A 24,813-nucleotide genomic window follows, 5' to 3' on the forward strand; every position below is an offset into this window, starting at 1 on the left:
GGCTTATTCTGTCCCACTGGGCTACCTGTCTATCTTTAAAAATGTCCTGGATGGATTTGGGGCCCACCTCACTCATGCCTTGCTGCCCTCTTCTCTACCAGCTGCTGGGGGTGACACCATCTCAGGCTGCCAGCTCCCTATGGCTTGTGGACTCTGCTTGTGATGACGAGCTAGCCAATCTGACCCCTTCTAGGAAATTTGGAATAGGAAAACTAGCATATGGAGATGGTTGATGGCTGGGACAGAGCTGAAAGGATATTTCAAGGGAAGCCTTGATGGAGACGGGGCGGTATGGCCATCATGGACCACGTGAGATCATGAGGGAGCCAGTAAGGTAGAGAGAGATGAATGGGGCAAATGCTCAGAGCAGGGCAAAGATGCTGTGGTAGGCTAATAATGGCCATCAAAGACTTCCAGGTCCTAATCCCCAGAACCTCTGAATGTTACCTTATATGGCAAAAGGGACTACACAGATGTGATTCAGTTAAGCATCTGGAGATGGGGAGATTACCTGCTGGGCCCTATACGTAGTCACAAGGGTCCCTAAAGAGGGAGGCAGACAGAAATTTGACTACAGAAGCGGAGAAGGCAATGTGACCAGGGAAAAGAGATTGGAGTGATGCAGCCACAAGCCAGTGCATGCTGGCAGCCACCAGCAGCTGGAGGAGGCAAGAAATGGATTCTCCCCCGGGATCTCCAGAAAGAATCAGTTCTGCTGACACCTTGATTTTAGCCCCATAAGACTCATTTTGGACTTCTGGCCTCCAAAGCCGTAAGAGAATAAATTTCTGTTGTTTTTAGCCGCTGAGTTTGCAGTGGTTTGTTACCACAGCCACAGGAAACTGTCAGAAAGGAGAGCATGCTGGCATCTGCTGTCCTAGTTGCTCATCCCAGGAGGGCCGACTCTGAGGAGGGTCTGCCCTGGGTTCCTGCCGGAGCCCCGCAGCCTTGCAGGAAGCCCCTTTCTTGGAGATTCCTAAGTGCTCTTGTATTCTTGGAACCACAGATGCCCTGAAAAGAACAATCCACCCTCCTTAGCCTGACCTTCAAGACCCTCCGATCATCTTCCACCTTCCCTCTTCTGCGCCTGTGTGGTTTATCTGCCACCCTGACGTCTCACGAATAGTCCTCCCCTGAGCCTTCGCTGTGGTCGGTCCCTCCTGCTCTGGGTGCCCTCCGCCCCACCTAACCCACCCATCCTGCAGGCCCAATAATAACCCTTGTGGGCCTAGCACTCCCCCATTTCCAAGGTGGCTTCATTTATGCGACCCTATCCAATGGAAGGCTGGTGTTTCCTGAGTTCTTGCCCAGTGCCAAGTGCTGTTTTGGGCACTTTACATGTGCTGATGTGACTCTCGGAACCCCCATGAGCTCTATCGTCCGTCCTTCCCATTCTACAGCGAGGAAAGGCCCAGGTCAGGTCTACTCCAAGCCAGGATCGCCCAATCCTCAGTCATTTGCATGCCAGATGTTCGCCCATATCTGCATGCAACTTGTATTATTATTATTTAATATTCTTCTTTAATATGATTCAATTTTTTTCTTTTAAAAATCATTCTAAAAGAATCTATTTAAGATGATTACAAATGGAGAACCAGTTCATTGGCCATAAATACAGAGTGATGTAAAATAGATAAAATGAGCCTCCATGGTTAGATTTTAGCTGCATCAGCTTGACATCTGAAGGCCGCAGCCAGCTCTCTTTGTTAAATGGGGAGACGGGCTGAGGGGTAGAGAGGTGGTGAAGATGTGAGTACCCAACTGGACTTTCTCCTGGACAGAATTGACAGAAATAGAAATTCTGAAAGAGAATTGAGAAGGAGATCACCGTCTCACTGTGTGACTCGATGTTATTTCATGCCCCACCGTGCGCCACTTACAGTCATCTCTCTAGGGAATCAGCGTCCAGGTGAAGCCACTGCCCTTGTCCCCAGCCCCAGCCCCCAGCACTCTCGGCCTCCTCTGATCTCCCGGAGGACTTACTGACAGCACCACCGCTCAGCAAATACTGTGTGGATGGATGAGCAACTTTTCGTACGCTTACCTCCCCAGCAAATCCTCAAGCTTCTCCATGGAATCGTTTTCCATTTTCAATTTCCATTCTAGAGCCTATCTCCCCAAGACCACCAAGTAGGGAGGCTGGCTCATTGAGACCTTGCTAAGCATCTGCTGAGTCATGAACAGGCAACTCTCCTGTCCCTGCAGACTTCTAAAGGACCGACAGCACCCTGGGACCTCAGGTCCTCATTTGCAAAGTGCTCCCTTAAGTCTCAACCAAATTGCTCTCGCAGATATTTAAGACTTCCACCATCATTACAAAGAAAAATCAGTCATGGCTCCTTTAAAATAACCCTTGCTATGCTGGACATTGTTGTGAAGTGCCTTTCAGCCTGTGCTTTCATTGATTCCGAAGCGCTTCAGTGATGCAGTCCTTCCGAGAGGGGCATCCTCATGCACTAGCAGAGGAGGGGGTGGGAGGGGCAGCGAGCTGGAAAACAGAGGCAGCCGGATTCCACCCTGCCTCCCCCACAAAAGAAATGCCTTCTGGGGGGGGTTGTCAGAATGGAGCACAGCCCAGCAGAAGGAGACTGTGAGCAATAAATTAATTCTGTGCCACAATGTTTGTTCACTTCAATCAATGTCTGAAAATATCTGCTCTGAAATCTCTGTTTCCAGGATATTGGTCAAATATTTGAATGGGGCAGACAGTTAATTGACTCAGGCAGAGCACTTGACAGAGTGGCAGAGGAGGAGGCTGCGGGGGCACAAGCTGAGCCCAGAGGTAGATCCGGTGATCCCAAACCCTGCAGTCCCATCCAGGGCTCAGGGCAGGGCCGGTGAGAGAGAGGCCAGGGGTGCTGGAGAAGTGCTGGTTCTGGAGCCAACCTGCTCACCGGCCACCAGCCATGTGACCCTGGACAACTGGGACTCGGTTTTCTATCTGTAAAATGGGATAACAACAATGGTATCTACCTCATGGGGTTATTGGGAGGATTAAGCGTTGATGCAGGTAAGCATTTAGATCTGTTCCTAAGCATCCATGAATGGTTAGCTACTACTATTGTGTTATTATTACTCCTTAGTCTGGCATTCAATGCTGCATGAGAGTGTCAGGGCTGGAGAGAAGATCCCTGAGTGTGTGCTCACACCACACCCGGTGGCTGGTGACACCTGCCTCCTCATGGTCTCTCCAGTCATCCCTCGAAGACCGCCTTTCCTTTCCTGACCTCTGAAGTATTTGTTCTAAATGCCATGCTTTAGGCTTTCATGATGAATGACTTTGTGCAGTAGGGCCCTCCGTGGGGCCTACACCGGACATGTCTGGTGAACCAGTGGGTGTGGCCTTTCAGTGGCTGACGTTTTGGCTAATAGAAAGGTCTCCTCCCTTTCCTTCCTTGTTTTAAATTGCTTGAAAACATGAGTCTGTAGGAGAGATGGGGTGGGGTGGTGGCTTGGTGTCCTCACAGCCCTGTCTGGGTCCTACAGAGAAAAGCTCCGCAGGCTGGAGCTGGGGGAGCTGTTTGGGGGGGGGGCGGGGTACAGAGGTGCCGTGGGACCCAGATCCCAGTGCGGCTGCAGTGGGGGAGAGGAGCAGCCCCTGTCTCTGCCCACGATCCATTCTGGCTCCAGGGTCATGGAGCATCCAGGGATGCTGGGCCATTCCAGCAGCTATGGAGGGTGCTGACAGCAGGGGCCCGGGCGAGTTACCCACCTCCAGTGCCTTGGTGTAGGGGACACCCACAAGGGGTCAGCAGCAAAACACCAGGTCAGTTAGACAGCACATGGGAATTGCCTCTCTCCCCACCCCATGGGGCCCCTCCAACACTTGGGGATTTTACAGACAGTCGAAGTCTTAGGTTTTGCAGGCAGGGAGGAGGGACAGGAGCCAGTGACATTGGTATTTTTAGAGACTCCATTACCAGCTAGATGCTGGGAACCCTAGTATCTTTTCTTGTATGTGCTTGTCATCAACCAGACGAAAATTTTTTGGATAAGCCCTATTAATATTCCCATTTTACAGATGAGGAGACTGAGGCACAGACAGGAGAGTAGCCTGCTCAAGGTCACCTGAGACTTAGGCCAGGCTGGCGGAGAGAAGGGGCAGTGACTAGGGCATCTCCCACTCCCTCTCTCCCGAGGGTGCCTGGCCCACAGCAGGCATACCATAAATACTGATGACAGGAATACGCTGACAGGGACGGAGGTGCAGATGTGAACATTTCTAGCCCCCGGGAAGTCATGAATCAGAGCCGCGTCGGGGTGGGAGGCGGCTGATGGGCTGAGCTACTAGAACTCCAGCTGCTTCGCTCACCCTCTCTGCAGGGCACCCCTGGGTCTCCCTCCTGCGCCCCTGCCCCATCCTCTCCTCTCCCTGCCTGCTCAGGCTGAGCCCAGACAGACAAGGGAAGAACAGTGTGGGGCTGCGGGTGACTTCAGACTTAATACGTCTGTAACCACATTGCAAAAGGGCATGCCTAAGACGGCGCCTTACGCTTAATCTTTCTCTTTTATTGCTTTTTCTCTTGTATGATTTAACCTTGCACCAGGTATCAAGCTAGATAAACAAAAACTTTTATTTCAGATTAGCCCCGGCTGGGGGCTGCCTTAAAAGCCGAGCAGTCATCCAGGGAGTCAGATGAAAAGGGAGCTGGGAATCTGAGCTGCTTAGAGGGGCTCATCTCACATTCAAAGCCCCCAAAAGATATCTGAGACTTTTTCTGAGGTGGGAGGGACGAGATTCCCCTCCCAAGCCCCCAGCCTGGGGAGGCTGAGGCAGGCAGCTGACCTCCCCCTAGTCCAGCCTCCCCAACCTCCTTCCTATGGCCCCTCACCCCAGTTACCTTCTCCTTACCCTGGTATTTCTTCCTGATGCTCAACACACCCCAGAAACACAGCCTCTGCTGACTCATTTACTCTCTCTCTTTCCCACTAGACTGTGAGCTCCATGAGGGCAGTGACGGTGATATTCCCTTCACAGTTGGTACCCAGGGTCTAGTGTGGAGCCTGGCACACAGTAGGCACTCAATTAATATTCATTGTTTAAATGACTGAATGAATGAGTGAATGAATCCTAGGATTCCAGTCTGGCACACAGACCAGCAGGTTGACATGAATCACTCAGTTTCTCAGGCAGAATAGTAAAAGAAGGTAGAAAGAATGTGGGTTTTGGAAGCAGGAAGATCTGGATTTGAATCCTGGGCCCACCCTGATGCACTGTGTGCATGATTCATGAGCTCTGTGAGCTCAGCTCCCTTGTCCGGAAAGTGGCTCCAGCCCGCCACACTCTGGGGTTATGGTGAGGGGAGAGATGACGTATGGAACTCAAGGCAAACTCCACACGTGTTCAGAGAGAGACACAAGATGTTCATAGCAGCACAGTTTGTAATAGGAAAAATCAACCACTACGCCCAGTGACAGGAAAACGGATTACATGCGGTATCTTCACATGAGGGAATAATATACAGTAAAAAAAAATGGACAAATGATACCTATGCCAAAAAAACACGGATGAATCTTGGATACATAATATTGAGTAGAAAACACAAGTCCCAGGCCAAAAAAACACGGATGAATCTTGGATACATAATATTGAGTAGAAAACACAAGTCCCAGGAGACTACAATACGATACATTTTTAATAAAGTTCAAAGACAACTAAATCCAAGCAATATGTGATCCACATACATGTGACAAAATGTTTTTCAAAAGCAAGGGAATGAAGAAACGCAAGATTCAAGGATATGGTGATGGGGATGGCGGGCAGTGGCGGCTGGAGGAGGACCACAGCAGAGGCGAGGTGTGGGTGTCCACCGGACTATTAATAATTAACAACGAGACTAAAGAGGGCCGTACACAGATCAAGGCTGATTGTGAGCCAAGAATTATGTCTAAATTAATGCTGGGTGCCTGACACGGGCCAAGTTAAGGGAAAAGAGAATGCAAAATGAACGGCGCTAATTTCATAATCCTCCAAAGATCTCAAAGCCCTTGGAAGTCCCCTACAAAGCAGTTATCTTGGAGGTGAGGAAAAAAGTGGAAAAGAGCCACATTGAAAAATAAAGACAGGGGCCGGCCCCGTGGCTTAGTGGTTAAGTGCGCGCGCTCCGCTAATGGCGGCCCAGGTTCGGATCCAGGGCGTGCACCGACGCACTGCTTCTCCGGCCATGCTGAGGCGGCATCCCATGTACAGCAACTAGAAGGATATGAAACTATGACATACAACTATCTACTGGGGCTTTGGGGAGAAAAAGGGAAAAAAAGGAGAAGGATTGGCAATAGATGTTAGCTCAGGGCCGGTCTTCCTCAGCAAAAAGAGGAAGATTGGCATGGGTGTTAGCTCAGGGCCGATCTTCCTCACAAAAAAAATAATAATAAAAAAAATCAAGACAAATGTCTGCTGAGGGAGCCGGCCCCGTGGCGTAACGGTTAATTGCATGCGCTCCGCTGCTGGCGGCCCGGGGTTCGGATCCCGGCCGCGCACTGATGCACCGCTTGTCAGGCCGTGCTGTGGCGGCGTCCCATATAAAGTAGAGGAAGATGGGCATGGATGTTAGCCCAGGGCCAGTCTTCCTTAGCAAAAAGGGGAGCATTGGCAGATGTTAGCTCAGGGCTGATCTTCCTCACAAAAAAAATAATAATAAAAAAAAATAAAGACAAATGTCTGTTGACGTAGGGAAACCAGACTAGAACTTCTCCCCCCAGGCAATCTCCAGTCATGAACTAGAATCACCCCCAGGCCCTGAAAGCAACCTCCAGCCATGACCTGTCTGCCACTACAGGCACCGGAGAAGAAGGTGCTTCCAGAGCTGAGCAGCCGGGGAGGTGGACTCAAGATGCAGCAGAGGAAGTTCTGGGTGGGCCTGACGGGGAGGCCTGGGGGGGCTCCCACAGTACACGGGCCACCCAGGAGGCTAGAGTGTCCTGAGCAAGGGACAGAGACTCTTGCCCGTGAGGAGGCTGTGGGAAAGAGGGGACACAGAAACGGAGGGTCTCCGGCCGTGGGCCAGGGAAACCTCTTACAGGTCCACTGACCAGTGTGATTCATGGGAAAGAAGCCAATGCTACCGACGAGAGCGTGCGGGGCCTCCTTACAGGAGGGGGAAGGACAAGGACTCCTCAGTTATCACCAGGCAGGGCAGAGCTGGGGAGAAGCGCGCTCCTGAAGGGAGGGAGAAAGACCCAGGGGGAGAACCATGCGCAGCCTCTCCTGTGGCTCATCGGGAGGAATGCAGTGCTGGTAAGACACACAGTTGCTGTGTTGGTGTGGTGGTGGGAGAGCACTGTAAACAATATGCCAGTGTATTTGTAAAATTAAATAAAAAACCCTCTAGAGCCACTGTCCTTAGATGTTTTTGAAAGAAGAGAGCCAAGGGATGCGAATAGGATAAACCTTGCACAGCACATTCTTTCCAGCTCTAGAGAGAACGCCTATCACCTGCTAGTGGCTTCTGGACGGCTGGGTAGGAAAGGCTTGGAGGCCCATCCAGGCTCAGTAGGAAAGTGTGCTGGGATCAATTAGTGATGTTTGCCTCGGTATGGGATGGGGAAGTTCTCATCCGTGTGATGAGATGGGTCTAGGTTGGCAGTCACAGGTGTAAACAGATCTGCTTTCCTTATGAATATTCCCCTTTCTGCCTCGGACACCACAAAATCCCCAGAAACCTAGACTCAGAGGTTAGAGCTTCTCTGTCTTCTCCTTCTCCTGTACCATCTATTTTCAGTACATCACCAGAGCCTGCCGGCTTTCCTCCTGTACATCTCCACAACGACTCCCTTTGTCCTCCCCTAGATTGGCCCAGTAGCCTGTTAGCAGATCACCCTTGTTTCAATCATCGAGAACTCCCATGAGATAAACCTTCTGATGACCCCATGTTCCCCCTCCCAACCCAGCCATGCTCCAGAACCCACTTTTTCTGCCTTCTATGCCCTCCACCAACTAGTCCCTCACCCGTCTCTGATCTGCCCTGACTCCTCCCTGGCTACCTCTCGGCTCCAGCCCGGTGGGCCATTCCCTGCTGTGCCCTGAAGCTTCCGGGGCTTCCAGGCGCCCACTGTAGACGCCCAGCCAGGGTCCGTGGGGTGCAAATCAGATTTCCAAAGCAGGTCTTCTTTCCCCGCGTTTTCACTTCTGGGGGGAGAAAAGTGCCCAGCAGCCAATCACAAGGGCTCTGATGTGTCTCCAACGGTGGTCTCCTGTGAGAGCTGCCCCCACTGGGCCAGCGTCAGGGACCAATTCAGTTACTGGCATATGTGGGGGGTGTGGACTTGTGCAAGTCTGACTGTACCCGATTATTCTCTCTACACACACACAAACACACACATGCCGACTTCACTTCATTCAAAGTGTTCAATGTATTTTCAAGGAACCGCCTCACCTGGTAGCTTTAAAAGTAAAATCCAGAGAGTGGCAGTGAAGTTGTCCTTCGCTAACATGCCTGGGCAGGGCCCCAGTGTGACCTGGGGGTGAGGTCACTGCTCTTCAGGCTGGGAGGGAGGGGTTCGGCCCTGATACTGCTCACCTCTTATGTACTCTAGGCGTGTGTCTCTAAACCTTTTTTCCAGTATCGCCCCCTCACCCCAGCCATTTTAGACCTTTTTTCCTAACTACTATCCCAACCCACAAGAAATTTCAATACCACACATATAACATACGTCTGTACGCATATCTGTGCTTTATTCATAAAAAGAGTAAGACATTTTGCACCCCTCAGAACAAATGTTTGCCCCCTTGGGGTGGTTTCAGCCCCATGGGAGGACACATGCTCTTCTAGACCAGTGTCATTCAAAGTGTGGTCCCCAGACCAGCAGTGGCAGTATCACCTGGACCCCACCCCCAGAGTTGCTGATTCAGTAGGTTTAGGGTGGTGTGCAAAATTTTGCGTTTCTAATAATTCCCAGGTGATGCTGATGCTGCTGGTCTGGGGACCACACTTTGAGAACCACTGTCGTCACGGCAACTGGGTGTATTCTGGAGCCCAAGAGACTTGGGTTCAAATCCCTGCTCTTCTGCTTAGTAGCTGTGACCCTTGGCCAATCTATGTAAACTCTCTGAACCTTGCTTTCCTGTCTACAAAGCGGAAATTGTCTCCCTCATACGCTATTGTGAGGAATAAACGTGTCCAGCCAGTGCCTGGCACACGGCAGGCACCCAATAAATGGGGTTCCCCTCCCCTCCCTGGGGGATGTTGCACTGCTGCAGAAGGCCTGGGAAGCAGGGCTCAGATGGGGAAAGGGATGTACGCTGCCAGGTGTGATGACGGGAGAGATTAGGCCTCTTCAGCCGGGAAGAGGATAGTGGAGTGGGGTCTGGGCTGAGAGGGCGGCTGCAATGCAGGACATGGTGGAAAGTGCTAGTGTGGGCTCGTTCACCCAACCCTCATACGCCAGGGTGGTGAGGGTCCTTCGGCACAGGATAGGAGTCTGTTTAGTATCAATTACAAGAAGGAGAGACTCCAATGACAGAACTCATCAGTCTGGTATTTGTGGGAAATAAAAATGCTTCCAATGCAGGGAAAAGGATTCAGACAGTGGCAGAACCACCTGAAGGGCCTAAGACCGTTTTCTGGGCCCCACTACCCGAGTGTCTGACTCAGTAGTTCTGGGGTGGGGCCTGAGAACTCGCATGTCTAACAGGTTCCCAGGTAATGCTGCTGCTGCTGGTCCAAGGCCCCCACTTTGAGAACCACTGCTCCACAGCCTCTCATAGATGGGCTCCCTACGACAGGCGAGGTGAAATGATGAAAAGTCCAGGCACCTACAGGAAGATGATCCCCAGACAGAATCTGGGCCTTAGTGCCCTTGGGGCTGACTGAGACAAGCCTTCGACCTGGGCTCCTGGCCACCTGGGCTAGCCTGGTTCGTTCACATGTAAGAGTGGCCACAGCTAGCAACATGGGCTTCTGACAGTGTGACTGGGCTTGTCTGTCCTGCATCCTGACTGGTGGCAGGCAGGAGGGAAAGTGGTGACATCTGTTGAGAGCCCACCACGCACTGACCTGTGGTAGACACTCACCAAATGCCACTCACTTTATATAATAGTCTCATCATGTTCTTTTATATATATTCTACATACTTTTATTTTCACTACTCTGTGAGAAAGATGCCACTGGCCACAGTTAAAAGATGGGGAAACTGATGCTTTGAGAGTTTTAGTCACTCACTCAAGGTCACTTAGCTGGGAAAAGAGGAGGCCTCTCTGGAACAAATAGTAGTTGGAAGTTAAATTAAGCAACTTCCTGCCCAAGGGGGCTTTAAAGGCATCTCAGGCCAAGGACGGGTCCTGGGCATCTCCTGCACCTACGCCACCTGTCCCACCTGTCACCTCCTGTCAACTCGGCCTCCTCACCCTCCTCTGGCTCTGGCTCTGTTCCCCATGGTGCTGGCCAGTTGGGGGACACTTCGGCAGCATCCCCGCTGGCCGCTCGCTCCCGCCTGCCCTCCCCCAACCCACTAGCTCCAGTCTGCTGGAGACACAGTGAGCTTTGTACAATGCACCCCCAACCACCTACCTCCCCTACTGGCTCCCTGCTGCCCTCAGGACCAAGGCCTGGCACTCTCCTGAGCCGGGCACTCCACACCGTGCATGGCCGAGCCCTGCCTCTCTCAGCGCCCTCCTCTCCCCACGGCCTCCCTACGTCCTGCACTCGGGCACGCTAAATCATTGCAGTCCCATGCCTCGCGGCGCTCTCTCCTACCCTTGGATCTTGGTACTCAGCGCTCCTTCTGCCTGCAACACACCCTCCCTCCGCCAATTCCTGGCTGGTTCCGGCTCACCAGTCAGTGCCTAGCTCAGACGATCTCTCCTCAGTGAGTCTCCCCACCCCACTGATGGCCGGGGGAGGTGCCCCCTCCCATGAACTCTTTCTCACCTCTTATTATGGATACTTTTGAACATATACAAAAGTAGAGAGAACAGTCTAACGGACCCCCCCCAGGGAGCCACCACTCCACGCCAACTTATCAACACAGTGAGCTCTTCTCTTCCCAGGGTTCCACCAGGGCAACTGCCTGTCTCCCCCACTGCACCGCAGGTTCCTGAGGCCAGGACGGTGCCTTGCGCCCCACCAGCTCTCAGGACATTCACACATCCCTGTGAGGCCTGGACTATTATTACCTCCATTTTACAGACTGGAAAACTGATGCTTAGAAGGTTACACAGCTGGTCAGTGGCAGAAGGCAAACCAAGGCAGTCTAACTCTGGAATAGGGCTGCCCTTAGAAAGAGAATGTGAGCCACGGGTGTTATTTTAAATTCTCTAGGAGCCACGTGAAAAGAAAAAATAAATAGGTGAAATTAATTTTAATAACCTTGTATTTAACCCAGTATATCTAAAATATCATTTCAACATGTCATTAATATAAGGCATTACTAATGAGATATTTTATAACCTGTTTTGCATACTAAGTATTCAAAATCTTGTGGGTTATATTTACAGCACATCTCGGTTCAGCCCAGCCACATTTCAAGAGCTCGGCAGCCCCACAGGCAACTGTACTGGCCAGTCCAGCTGGTGGTCACCACCCTGGAGAGCGGCCCTAAAGCCCGCACTCTAACCACTTCTCTACTTAAACGAACGAAGGAGAAAATGAGTGAATAGGGGTCTCAAGGACCCCGGGTCCTGATCTTTCCTTCATAATTGATAATGCTTAATATTTTATGGCCCTTTAGAGTCTCTCTGGCACCATCTTATTTGCCATGGGGATAATCAACCCCGTTCCACGGATGACGATCATGGGGTTATTAAGGGGCTCAAAAGCCTTGCTCAGACACACTGCCACAGGTAGCAGAGCTGGGCCTCAAACACACAACTCTGGACTCTAAGTCCAGGGCTCTGCGGTGGAGGGGAGCACAGCTGCTCCTTGAAGCTGGACTGTCTCTGTCTGGCAGAGGAGGGTGTCTGCTCAGACCACAGGCTGGGGGCGGGCCGTTGGGGACGGGAGCCGGCCAGAGCCCCATCTTGGTTGGGCCCTGGGGAAGTGATGCCCTTGGTGAGCGGCAGGGCAGGTAAGGCTGAGGAAGCGATGGGGCCCGTGCCAGGTCCTCTACAGGAAAAGAACCTTGTCATTCTTTAGTCTCAGCTTGGCCACGAGAGGCTGAGAACAAATTGATGGCAATGGAGCCATAACTTACCGCTGAAGGCCTCTTTGTTCTTGGCAAAACAGAGGGGTCATTAGTAATGGGGAAAGCACTGGTGTGCAGACATAAATCCCCCACCTGCAGGGCTGATAAACAGCCTGGAGGGGACGGGGCCTCGGGGAGCCGGGTAGGTTAACTGCGTGCTGTGGATCACTGTGGGTTCAGGCCTGTGTCCACCCACGTGCAGACAGAGCCACCACCTGGCTCTGGAGGCGCCTGGAGACTGGGTCACCCACCACGCCCTCAGGACTCGCACTTGGCTCTGGGAGCCCCCGAGGCCCTCAGTTCTTTCTTTCAATTGAAAATGGTTCCAGAGCACCGAGCGCTGGAGCAGGCTCCCCCAGGCACTCGGGGCAGGTTGGGGCAGTCAGCGTGAAGGTCCTTTTGGGGCATCCCTTCTTCCTGCTTCAGGCCAAACGGGCACCAGCCAAGCCTCCCAGGAAAGGGCTGTGACTTAAGGTCACGGAGAGGCCGGGGTGTGAGGCCACGCCCTTGGCGGACAATGTTCTTTGCAGCTCTGTCTACTAGCCGAGAGAAACAGAGACGAGGCCAAATCCTCGCCTCTGCCCACCTGCTCCGCTGGGGACTCTGCCCTCCTGCCTGCCCACCTGCTTTAGGCTCGCACGGAGGCTGGCGTGCAGGGAGACCGTGCCAGCCCAGGGCCAAGGGAGAAGGGCAGGCAGGAACTGGTGGGTGGGCACCCTGTTGAGCCAGGTTCTCAGGATGGGGAGGGAAGAAAAAGAGAAGGACCGCCCTTTCCTCAAGCTGTCTGAAAGGGAACTGGGTGGGGTCAGGTGGTGACAAACACCCATGAGATAGTTAGAAGACCACAGAGGCCACCCGTCAAGCGAGCGTGGTCCAAGGGCTATCTTAATGAGGACTGCAAATATTTGCCATGGGTGCTGCCCTCTTCCTTTCCACACCCATAGCAGGCTCTACCAATTGAATACCACACTGAGCTGGTTTGGCTCATGGTCCTCTTCAGGCAGCCATTACCAATCGATCAAAGTTGGCATGGGAGAGGAAACCCATTTGTCATCCTTTCTAAAAGCCCTCAAGGCACATCTGGGCTGGCAGTAGGAATCCTATAAAGCTATGCTAAGTGCTCCAGGCCTTCCAGAAGTTTCTGTCTCCTGCCTCCACCTTCACATACATCTCCTCCCTATAGTTTCACACCCTGGTTCTCCTGTTATTTGTACTTGAGAACCTGGCCCAGGAGAGTTTACCCTTGGAAATCCCATAGGATGCTGCTATAGGCAATTGTCCTCAGGCTCCAAGCTCCAAGCCCAGTCCAGACACCAGAGGCTCAGCAGCTCTGCCTTCTAGCCTCCTGCTCCAAGGGGAAGGGGGTGAGGGGGAAGAGGTGGCTGGGGCCATCTCTGAAAGCCGGAGAGGACCTGTGGGGCTAAGGCTGGCAGCCTGGAATCCAGCATGGACCAATGCCCTGGAGCATGGTCTCCCAGCATCACTGGAGGAATTTCTGGTCTGGCCATGACCTCAGGCCAGGTCCTGCCTCCTTGCTCGTCACCCCCATCCAGGCTGGGGTACGTCTGGAACCAGCTCAGAGGCAATGAGATGAGGAGTCAATCCCCCATCCAGCCAGGTGTCCCCTTCACATTGCCGCTTATCCTGGCCCCTCAACTCCATCACCCTTGGGGCTCATGATGTTCCCTCAGATCTCCAGCACAAGCCCCTTGTCACTGGGAGGCACATGCTTTGCTTCCCAACTTGAAAAACTCATGAAGGAGACTAGCATCAGCATGGGCCTCCCTCCTCCTCTGCCCACCAGGAGAGGCCCCCTGGGAACTGTCTTCCTGGAGAATGGCCTCCTTCCTAGGACTGGGTTTCCTCCATCCTGGTGTAAAGATCACCTGCACCTGAGCTGCCTGGGCACTGCAGGAAAGGACCATTCCTGGGCCCCACCCCTGTCCTACAGAATGAGAATCTCCACGGGGGCCGAGGACTCTGCATTTTTGGTAGTAGCCCCCGGCGATTCCTGGGCACCCTGGAGTTTGAAAACCCACCACCCTAGAATGAAAATCATTCATTCATTCATTCCACAAGTACATATGGAGGTTTACTCTGTGCTGAGACCTGTGCTGGGCACCAGAATGGGGAGAAACTGGGGTGGGGGGAGCAGAGGCTCAAACCCCCACTGCTGCCCACTGCACGGGCTAGCCCAGCATCTGCTCTGGGTCCTGGGGTACCCTGGGCTTAGAGGCACAATAACAGTCAGGCCAGCAGCTGCAGGTCACAGGGAGCCCACAATACCCCTGACTTCCTGCATTCCCAGGGATGTGAGGGGTCTCCCTCCCACCGGCTAACCCCCAGCTTCCCAAGGTATTATTAGCTGCCAGCAGTAATAATAATAAAGCTAACACTTACAAAATACCTTACATACATGAATTAAGCTCTTTACACACATTAAGTCTTCTGATCCTTGAACCACCCTAGATAGGTATTCTCATTGCTCCCATTTGATGGATGAGAAACTGAGGTATAGAGCCTCACTCAAGGCAATGGACTCCATCCTCTATGTTCTTGATTACTACACCTTGCTGTCTTTCGAGCTGTAGGGAGGAAACGACCCAACAATGCCACTCCCTCTTCTCAGCAGTGTGGCAGGGAGGGGCCATGGGGTGGACACTGGCCTGCTGAGAGGCACCAGGCTAACCCCTCATTGACTAGTGGGCTAAGCAGGGAGGCTGTGGGGGGGCTGGGGTGGGAGGACAGGAACAGAGCTGGAGTCTGTCATGGTGAGCAGCTCCTCACGGACCTCTCACTAGCTCCCCTGCTCCAAAGCCCCCCAGCCCTGGGACAGCCAAACGGAGCTGCCATTTCGTCAGTCTTTGGAGGGGGCGGTGGGGTCCGGGCTCTCATCCCCCAGAACGCTCTCTGCGGTCAGTCACTATTCTTCTCTAATGAGGGGCCGGGGTGGGGAAGGAGGGCCTATGTGCCCCCCTGCAACATTCCAGATGAGACATGAATTTCTAGCGGTCAGAAATGTGAAGGGAGCATGAAATCAGCTGAAAGTGCAGCTCTATTAATTCTAAGTGATGTAAAAACTGCCACCTTTTCATCAAGTAAGAAAAGAAAAGCCCAGAGCACTGAAGAAGGTTAGGTGGGAGTCACCAAGGTCCCAGGCTTAGAGCCCCAAAGTGCCTAGTTGCCTCAGCCCTTGGATAGCAGCACATGCTCCTGCCCCCCACACCACCCCCCAGCCCCCAGACCTCTTAGCCTTTGTCCCAAGCTCCTCTCCTCCTCTGTCCTCCCTCATTCACCCAGTCAGTCCCCTTCCTGGGGCCTTTGGCCAGGGTTGTCCCTGGGGAAGGCCCCTCACACCGCTGGTCCCACACACCCACACACTCTCTTCAGCCCTGCAGAGCCTGGCGCTCCTACAGTGGCTCTTCTCCGGTGGGGGTGGGGGCCAGGGGCAGCCTAGGCCTTACCTGAGACGATGGTGTAGCCAATCCCCCGGGGACGTCCTTTATCCTGGTCGATGGCAGTGATAACACGCACTGTGGTGCCCTGGGTGGGAGAGATGAGGGACTTGAGTCTGGTTGCCCGGCCCCCAGGCTGCTGTCTTTCTTTGTAGCTGTCCTGGCACCACAGTTTCCCTCCCCAGGTGGACTCCTGGCTGCAAGGCCAGCCTAGGTGCCGAGTGCTCAGGCCTCAGCTGCCCCCATCGTCCCTGGAACACACCCTGAGGCCCCCAGGCAAATATCTCAGTGTCCCTTGAAGAGTCCCAATCTTGCTGATGCTCTCACTCCCCCTTTGCCTCCCCGTCTCCCCTCATTCAGATGAGCCACCCAAGAAACAAGAGCTGATGGAGGAACATCCGACAGGGGGACAGGAGATCTGGTCTCTACCTCAATCACCCATCACATTGGTGTGTGACTTCAGGAAGGCTGCTGCCCCTCTCTGGTCTCAGTTTGTCCCCCTTAGTATGAATAACAGCAAAAACCCCTGGACCTTGTTTTCCCTAAGGCTCGAGTAAAGGAGGACATCGTGGATCAATTACTCTACGGATGAAAGCATCATAAATCTTGAAAGCGAGTCTCTCCAGGGATGACTGTGGCCACCCTGGAGGCCACCATGGCCCTAGGAACCGTGCCTCACCCAGCGCTGCAGCTGGCAGCTCCTGCCTCGAATGTCTCCGTCCACACCCCATTCATTCTACGTGCAGCACTGGGGGAGAAGGTGCCAGGAGCTGGACTACCAGCAAGGGGAGTCAGGGGTCCCTGCTCTTGGGGAGTACACAGTCTACGATGAGGGGTCGAGGACATATCCACAGACACTGTGATACACATATGGGAGTGCTCAGTGCAGAAATGTACTCAAAAGTGCAGAGGTCCACCCGGAGGAGCTGGCAAAGGATTGTGCAGATGGGACATTTAGGATGGGAAGCGTAGAATGAGTAGGAGTTTGCCAGAGAGAGAAAATGAAAAGGAAGGTGCTCCAGGCAAAAGATGCAGCACAGGCAGAGGCTTGGAGGTATACGACTCTCTAGGAAGAGATCCTGGCATATAATGGGCACATTCAAATATCAATTGATGGATCGGTTGATTGATTGAATAAATGAATGTACAAACGAGAGGATCCTAATGTCACCACCACCACCGCCACTTGCTGAGTCACCCCTTGCTCAGGGCAACCTTCACCTTGCTCTCCAGGCTCTACCATGCCATCGTCCAGCCAACCGTGCTTGTCTGAGGCTCCGGGCCAGGCTGCATTCTCCCCGGGTGGAGAGCAGGACAGCCCCGACCCCATCCCCTGGGGAAACATCAATGCTGGCATTTGTGTGTCTAATGAAGGGCTCTTGTGGCTTTGGCTGCCTCTGCCCATTCGCCCTTCATCAGCTGGAGGCTGAAGCCTGCAGGCTGCACCCTCTGCCCCCATCTATCTGAGCACCTTCTCCTGCAGGGAGAGGCTTGTTCCCTGACACACAGGCCGTCTGACCTGGAAGGTGGGGCTCTGGGGTGCAAGGTGCCTGCACACAGCTCCTCTAATCTCGCTGCCAGGACACAGGAGGGGTGTCCACCACCTCACCCTCCCCGGGTGGTGCTGCCCCCGCACAGCTGTCGCTCCACCTCCTCCTGGGCCCAGGTGTGCAGCAACCCATAACACCCTTGGGCTGGGCCTAGGGAAGGGGAGAATGTTCCGGGAGAAACATCTCCCACAGAGATGGACGCAGCCCAGAGGCCGAGGCTGTGAGGAAAGCAGGTTTAGCCCCCTCCTTTGTGCCCCCTCCCTCGGGAGGACAGGAATGTTGGCTAGATCCCCCCGGGGAAAGAGACACCATTAAGTGAGCATCTCCCCAAGTGGGTTCTGAGGACCCGAGCTGCGCAGACTCCGAGTGTCCTTTCTCGAGCACTCACTGTGCCCCGCGCTGCTGCAAAGGCTTTGTATGTACTAACGCATCTTGCCCTCACAACTACCCCACGGGACAGCCCCGTCCTACAGATGAGGAAGCTCAGGAACGCGAGTTAAGGGCCCTTTCCCAGTGAATGGTGAAGCCAGGATTCATATTCAGGTACTTCGGCTCCCAAATGCTCTGCCTGCCAGGCAATGCTGTGACAGGTTCTGTTGGGATAATGAGAGCTGTCACTCGTGAAAGCCCTCGCTGTGAGGCGGGCACGAGCCTAAGCACTTTGCAAGCATTAACTCAGGTCAAACTTGGGAAAACGTCATACCCCGTCCCTCCCTGGGAGATGTGCAACGGGCTTTAGCGTAGGAAAGGCTCCTGGAAGGAGGAAAGTGGTAAAGAAGTCTGTTAACCTTTGCCCTCCAGGCTTTCTAACCTGAAGACAGACTCGTCACGTAACATATGCTAACAGCCCCAAACCCAGGTGCCCCTGGGAGGTCATTCAGGAAGCAGTGCATTAGACTTGAAGGGTCTACACTAACCCCTCCCCCCCAACATCACCCCACAGGGAGCTCTTTTTGGGGAGGGGGTCTGCCCTTCCTGGGGTCACTCCTCACATAGGAATGGCCTGGGTTTCTTCCCAAGAGGAGGTCCCAAAGGTTGCAGGACTTTGGCCTAAGGACAGGCTTTCTGAACACGGGACAACTCCCTCTTTTGCAGCCCCATCTGGCCTGGGCCCCACGTGTGTCTCAGCATGAGGGTCCCTGGGCAGCCTCTGGTCTGCGGAGGGCAGGGACTGCCCTGCCAGGTTAACTGGGCCCAGCGCCTACCAGAGCACCATTCTAGAAAGTCGCTAAACAATACAGCCCAAGGGGCAGCTGCAGGCCCCCAGGCATACAACCCGGGCGTGGCTGGGCTGGGCCTCGGACAGCGAGCCTGAGAAGCACTGGAAGAGGGGCCAGTGTTGGCCTATGCAAAGAGGGAACCTGGTGGCCCGAGAACTCTCAGTCCTAGGAGCCCTGCAAGTGTCTCCTGCGGGCATCCTGTCCTGGGCTGCCTGAGTTCCTCCTGGGTGCTGGGGCTCAGAGGGGGCCAGCGGGCAATCCCGGACCAGCGACAAGAGGCTGGCTCTTCCCCAGGAGGAGCCACATGGGAGCTTCCTTGAAGTGAGCTCCGACAGGCTCCTGACAAAGTTTGGGGTTTCATCTCTTTTTGGGTAAATAAATCCATTTTTAATAAAATCCTGAGCTTTTAATACAAGTGCAGCCAAAAAGACTGGAAATGTTATGAGAAGGAATTAACGGGGAGGCATGAGGGCTCTTGGGAACCCACGGCTCTTGTTTCAGAGTCTCAGTGATTATATTTTCAATATACTGAAACTTATTTCCAAAGACAGGGGATGGAGAAGTGCGGCCCCATCTGACCCGGAGCCAGACCCTCCTGGGCACTGTGTCTGGCTGGCTCTCCAGAGCGGAACCCCTGCTGGGCAGGCCCAGGAGAGCGAGAGACGGGGACCACTCTGCCACGGGGCTTCTTCCCTTCCCAGGAACCCATGTCCGAGGAGGAGGCCTCCCGGGAAATGAGGATCCCCTGGGAGAGGCTCAAGGTGCACAGGCCTGCGTGGTCCCGCTCCTCATGGTGGGAAGAGCAGTACGGCCAGGGGTTAAAGGTTTGACTCTGCTGCCAGCCTGCCTGGGTCTGAATCCTTTGTGTGAGTTACTTAACCTCTCGCTGCTTTGTTTCCCATCTATGAAATGGGTATAACAGTCCCCAACCCTCAGCAAGTGACACACGTGAAGCGCCTGGAACAGTGCCTGGTCCACAGCAGATCCTATAAAAGTGACCGTCACTATCCACTGGGGCCTGGAACCGCTGTGAGCATCCCATGACAGCTAAGGTGCCCCTCCCAGACAACGCACGCTCGTGACAGTCCAGATAACTTCACAAATCCAAACTCCTCAGCACCCAGATTAACGATCCCCACCTAGAGGGAAGGCGTGCCCTGGGTGTCATAGAGAAAACAGCTACAGCCCCGGGGGAGATCCAGCACGTTTTGAGCACCTGCTGTGTGCCGAGCACTGTGCTGGGTACCCGACACAGGGTCTCTCAGCTCTTCCTCACAAACCCCAACGCTGGGCATATGATATGTGAGGAGACCAAGGCTCAGAGGGTTCAGGAATTTGCTTAAAGTCACAGGTGTGGTGAATGGGTGGGGTGGGGGTGTCTGGGGAATAGGGGGCTGTGTTGGGGTGGCCTGGGTGGCAGAGGTCCGAGGGCCCAGGGCTCTGTGCCCAGTGGTTGTGCCAAAGAGGGGGTGGGGGAGATGTGCAAGGCAGCCCCAGCCAGTGAGGCTTGGGTACCGGTAGGGAAGTCGGGGCAAAGTCAGGAGGAGCTGGGACTTCTCTAGAAGAAACACATGTCTCCCCTTCTGTGCCTGCCTGCTTCCAAAGACGCTGGCCAGGAGAGCCGCTGAAGCTGGAGCCCGGCTGGGCTCTGCCTGCCCTCGGGGGTCCCGGCCCACCTCCCTCCCTGCCGCCTCAGCTGGGACTCCCCAACCCCATTTCCATGACAGGATTAGGGACTTGAAAGCTGGACATGCAGTTTGCTTCGGGAGAGGGAGGCGCCTTCGGGGCGAGGAGGACGGTGGGGGCCGGAGGGGACTTCCGACAAGAGCTGCCACAGCAGATTCCAAGGCAGAAAATCCTATTTCTCAGTCCTTAATTCCAGTCAATTCCAGTCAAAGGGCTGATAGGCATCGGCCGGCAGTAATTTGTGCAGTTTATCCGCTCTTTTCACCTTCTATCGGTCCTTCAGTGACGGGCAGGCCGACAGGCTGCTGCTCGAGTGAGGAAATTAAAATTTGATGCAATAATCCCAAATAAGAAGGATTTTATTAGGTAATATATACACTTTAGATGAGGCACGCCGGCCCGATACACTGATAGGGAGCGACATACATGCTGCGAACCACAGATAAAGAGGAGGGGCGAGGGAGAGCGGGCGAGGGTCCCGGTGGAGGCCCCCAGCCCTCAGAGACAAGACCAGGAAGGGGGACGCCTGGGTCCTCGCGCCTGGGAGGCTGAACAACCTTGGCTGGCCTGGCAAGTACCGCGTTAATCAGGGTTCCACACTGCAAAGGGACACGGAGGGCCGGATCCGGGCACGGAAACCAATTAGAAGCCTGGAAAAATCAGGCTTGGTGTGTAGGAGATCGGCCGGCAGAAGAAAAGCGTGCAAGAGATGTGGAAACCGGAGAGCTCCTTTCAAGTGTGGAGACTGAGGAAGGGCAGAGGTGTGTGGACACAGAGATGATCCTGTGGGAGACTGAGGAAGGGCAGAGGTGTGTGGACAGAGATGATCCTGTGGGAGACTGAGGAAGGGCAGAGGTGTGTGGACACAGAGATGATCCTGTGGGAGACTGAGGAAGGGCAGAGGTGTGTGGACAGAGATGATCCTGTGGGAGACTGAGGAAGGGCAGAGGTGTGTGGACACAGAGATGATCCTGTGGGAGACTGAGGAAGGGCAGAGGTGTGTGGACACAGAGATGATCCTGTGGGCATCGGGCAGAGTCCAAAACCCCCAGCTTACTGCCCGTCTTGTCAGCCTGCTCATGACCCAAACGGCGGGCCTCAGACCTGCTTCCTGGGAGCCTCCCAGGCATTGGCTTTAGTGGCCTCGAGGGGCCAAAGGGACAACGACTCATAACCACCGTGACTGAATGTCTGCTAACACCTGCAATTGCTGGGTGCTCTACACAGGGGAGCATGCTATCTCTAAAAATGGCAAAAAAAACCCCACAACCCTCTTTGTACCATGGTAGACACTACCAGCCCCAGTTTCCCAAATAGGAAGCGGTCATGAGGTTGTGTGATTGGCCAAGGCGAGCGCATGGCAGTGCAAGGGCCTGCTCCGAGCTGCTCTGGCTGCCTGGCCACCATCACGTCCTCACTTCAATTAGCAAGTTGGCTCTGAGTACCTCCTCTGCGCTCAGCCCAGGGCGCGACACCCTGGGAGACCCAGGAAGCCTGAGACCAGGTCCCAGAGACTCAGGGCTCCAAAGGAACCTACTTACACATCAGGGAACGTTACAGGGGCGGCTATAATTCACTGGTAAATTACGCAACACAGGGAGAATCAATTCTTCCAGAGTTGAGGGGAGAGGAAAGGCTGCGTCTGCGGGCCGGTGAGGATGAAGCCAGGAAAAAACGCTAAGAAAGGTGGTCAGTGAGCTGGGAACCAGCAGACATGTGGACTTTAGACTGGTGATGGGAGCAGGCACGAGGGGTGATGAGGATAGCTGGACGGTGAGAGGGCATTTGTTCACTCACTCATTCACTCATTCCGTAAAGATATCCTGAGCACCCATGATGGGCCACGCCCACAGCAGACCCCATCCCTGCCGAACTACGCTTCCAGTCCAGCAGGAAGCAGAGGTTGAACAAGCTGTTCCAGAGCACTGAGTGCTACGTAGGGGGCATCCAGGGGCCGGGGGGCAGACAGAAGGGTCTGCCTGGTCTGAAAGGTCGGGAATCCTCCCTGGGCTGAGAAGATGTGGGCTTAGCAAAGAGATCTTGGAGGGAGACAGCCTTCAGTCTCAAACGCTAGAGCTCCTGCTGTCCATGGACCACCAAGAAAGAAAAGCTAGGGTGGGGGCACTGAGATGTCCCCCTCTGACCTCAAAGCAGTTCCAGACACCTGCCACAGGAGGCCAAAAAGCATCTTGCCTGTTAGATCCTCCAGTCCATATCTGACCCCAAGAAGGAAGTGGCTACCCCCACACACCTGGAGACTGAAGCCCAGTGCTCCGAGGATGCCAAGGGCCAGGGAAGACCACAGTCTCCAAACTGGAGGTCAGGCTTCCCTAGCCTGTGGCAGCCTCGGGGTGCGGTCTGCACCCTGGTCAAGAGAAGCCTGCCTCTCACTTATGCCCAATTCTGGGAGCCTGTGCAGATGTGCAGGTGCAGCCCTGAATATCCACGTGTTCAGGTGGGCGTCCCACTTTGCTCCCGAAGCTGAGCACACCGAGTGCCCTCAAAAGGAAGGGCCCATTTTTCTCTCCACAAGAGCTGCTCCCCGAACTGCATGTCCAAGGGTTACATCTGCTCAGAGGAGCTGCCTTACTCTAATTTATCAGCCCAGAGTGAGTGTTTTATTCTAGTCTGCACAAAAGCACAGATGTTCCCAGGCAAGGGAGGCCTGTCATTGCCTACCTGGCCCCCAGTGGAGCAAAGCTGCCCACCCCCAGCCCTGCCGAGTGGGCAGTAGCATGCTTTGTTCTCTAAGACTCCCAGTCACAGCTGATTGGACCAGGGTGGACACATGGCCCAAGGGCAGCCAATCCAGAGGCTGGCTGGTGATCTATGGCCTTGTGACATGGCACAAAATGATGAGCACAGCCAATCAGGTGCCTCTTTTGAAAACCTGGACTTGAGAAACTCAAAGACTGAGCAGTTAGGAGGGGCAGCTGGAGCTGTAAGCTCTCAGAGAAGAGCCAACTCAGAGAGGCCTGCAGAGCAGAGGGCAGGCTGCCGCCATCTTGAGCAGCACTGGTTGACCAAGAGGCAGACTGACTGATTGATCCATGGGGGACATGGTTGAGCCACAGTGCTGTTTTTGGTGAGCCTGACTGAGTCCAAATCTGCTCTGCAGCCCAGCCTGGATTTTCCACAGGCATCCCCATCACCCCACGTAAATCCTTCTGAACCGCTCCCCTTCACTCGTATTAGCAAGTCTTGCTCCTTGCCACTGGGAGCCCTCTGGGGACCAAGTGAGAGGGTGAGGAGATGGAGTGTGGTGTGAAGCGGGGTTTGGGTTTTCACTGTGCTAGGACACCCATCCTTGCCATACATAGGGGTTTGGGGAGTAGGAACTGCCAAGGTGGAGCCTGTCCCACCAAACAGGGCCCCCACCCCATCAGCTCAGAAGGGAGTCCCACAGGGCCCTGAGGGTCCTACCGGAGGAGAGTGCTCATAGATGTTGGTGCTGTAAGGCAGGTTGATGAAGATGGGGTCCATATCCTGGACGTCTGTGATGATGATGGCCAAGTTGGCCAAGGTGGACAGAGGCCTGGTCTTGTCTTGATCCTTAGAGGACAAAGAACACACAGTCTTAGGTTAAGTGATGTTGTGGACATGCACACACATGATACCCGTGTGCACAAACGTGTGTGCACATGTACATTTGCGCTACACGCTCCCGCAAGGGAAGGCATTAGTACACAGGGGCTCACCCACTCTAAGAACCCACAATGATCGCTGACCTGTGCAGGGAAACGCAAACAGGGCCCCCATGGCCCAGCGGCAGGTGGCCTATCCAATGTCACAAAGCAGGGCTGCAGTAGAGCTAGATGTCCTGCCCCAGCCCGGCCCAGGCTGACCACCCTGGACATTTGGTGGGTGGGATGACTGGCTTGGGGTAAAGAGATGGTGCTGTTCTTAGCAACTTCTCTGGATTCAGCTAGGGGCCACCTCCCCTCTCCATGCCCACTTCCAGCCCCTCCTCATCCCAGAGCAGCAAGGGAATGACTAGGATGGGAGTTCCTCAGAAGAAGGGCCCTTTGACCACAGAGGGGCCTACTCTGGGACCTGCATCCCAGCTCCGCACTCTAGGTTTACTAGTCAAGAGACTTTTCCGTTCTAACCAGCAGAGGGAGCTCCAGGGCCTGTGACATTTGGGGGACTCCAGGAAGGAACCCCGAGAGGTCATGCAGGCCATCCCCCTGTGGCGAGGCAGGCAATGTTTAAACCCTCCTAGTTACTTGGAAATTTAGTCCTGCGAAAGCTCACCAAGAAAGCAAACCCAAAACCCATCTGAATGACCACCAGGTGGACAGGGCCAGAGGGGCAGGCCTGGCAGGAAGTCCCCGGGCCTCTCGGGCAGAGGATGCCAGCGGTTCTCATTTGCCATTACCAGCCTTTTGTGGGCAGCAGGCTCTGTCCAGCCTGGCACCTGCCCTCCCCTTCTCACACTCGTGGCTTCAGTCCTGTTCCTGCCGCAGGTGCCCCCGTCCAGCCCACCTTGGACTCCATGGCTGGGGAGACAGGATGGCACCTTGCCAAGCCTCCAGCTGTCACCCGGGGGCCTGCAGCTCTCAGTAGCCTGTTCCCAGGGGAGTCCTCACGCTTCCCCACCTGGTACCCACCCAGTAGTGGCAGGGACCCCACCCTGCTCCCTGCAATGCCACACAGGGGAGTCTCCTTGGGGAAATGCCCAGCAGCCAAGGGCACAGCGCCAGTCCTGAGAGGGACTTGTGCATCAGGTGGGGAAGCCATCAATACCAGAGGGAGTTCTCAGGCCCCCCTGTTGCACTGCTT

The 24,813-nt window shown here is 54.4% G+C and overlaps 1 protein-coding gene across 1 annotated transcript in view; it reads right to left on the minus strand.

Moving 5' to 3' along the window:
* The window catches only part of LOC131407585 (cadherin-23-like), a 326,276-nt gene that overhangs the window by 137,375 nt on the left and 164,088 nt on the right, over window positions 1-24,813 (minus strand). The window contains exons 8-9 of the mRNA XM_058544366.1: window positions 23,455-23,583; window positions 15,585-15,663 (exon numbers count right to left, since the gene is read on the minus strand). Coding sequence (XP_058400349.1) covers window positions 15,585-15,663; window positions 23,455-23,583 — 208 coding nt within the window. The remainder of the gene's footprint in view (window positions 1-15,584; window positions 15,664-23,454; window positions 23,584-24,813) is intronic.

Source organism: Diceros bicornis, chromosome 6, assembly GCF_020826845.1.
Source record: "Diceros bicornis minor isolate mBicDic1 chromosome 6, mDicBic1.mat.cur, whole genome shotgun sequence".
In the NCBI taxonomy this organism is placed as follows: Eukaryota; Metazoa; Chordata; class Mammalia; order Perissodactyla; family Rhinocerotidae; genus Diceros; species Diceros bicornis.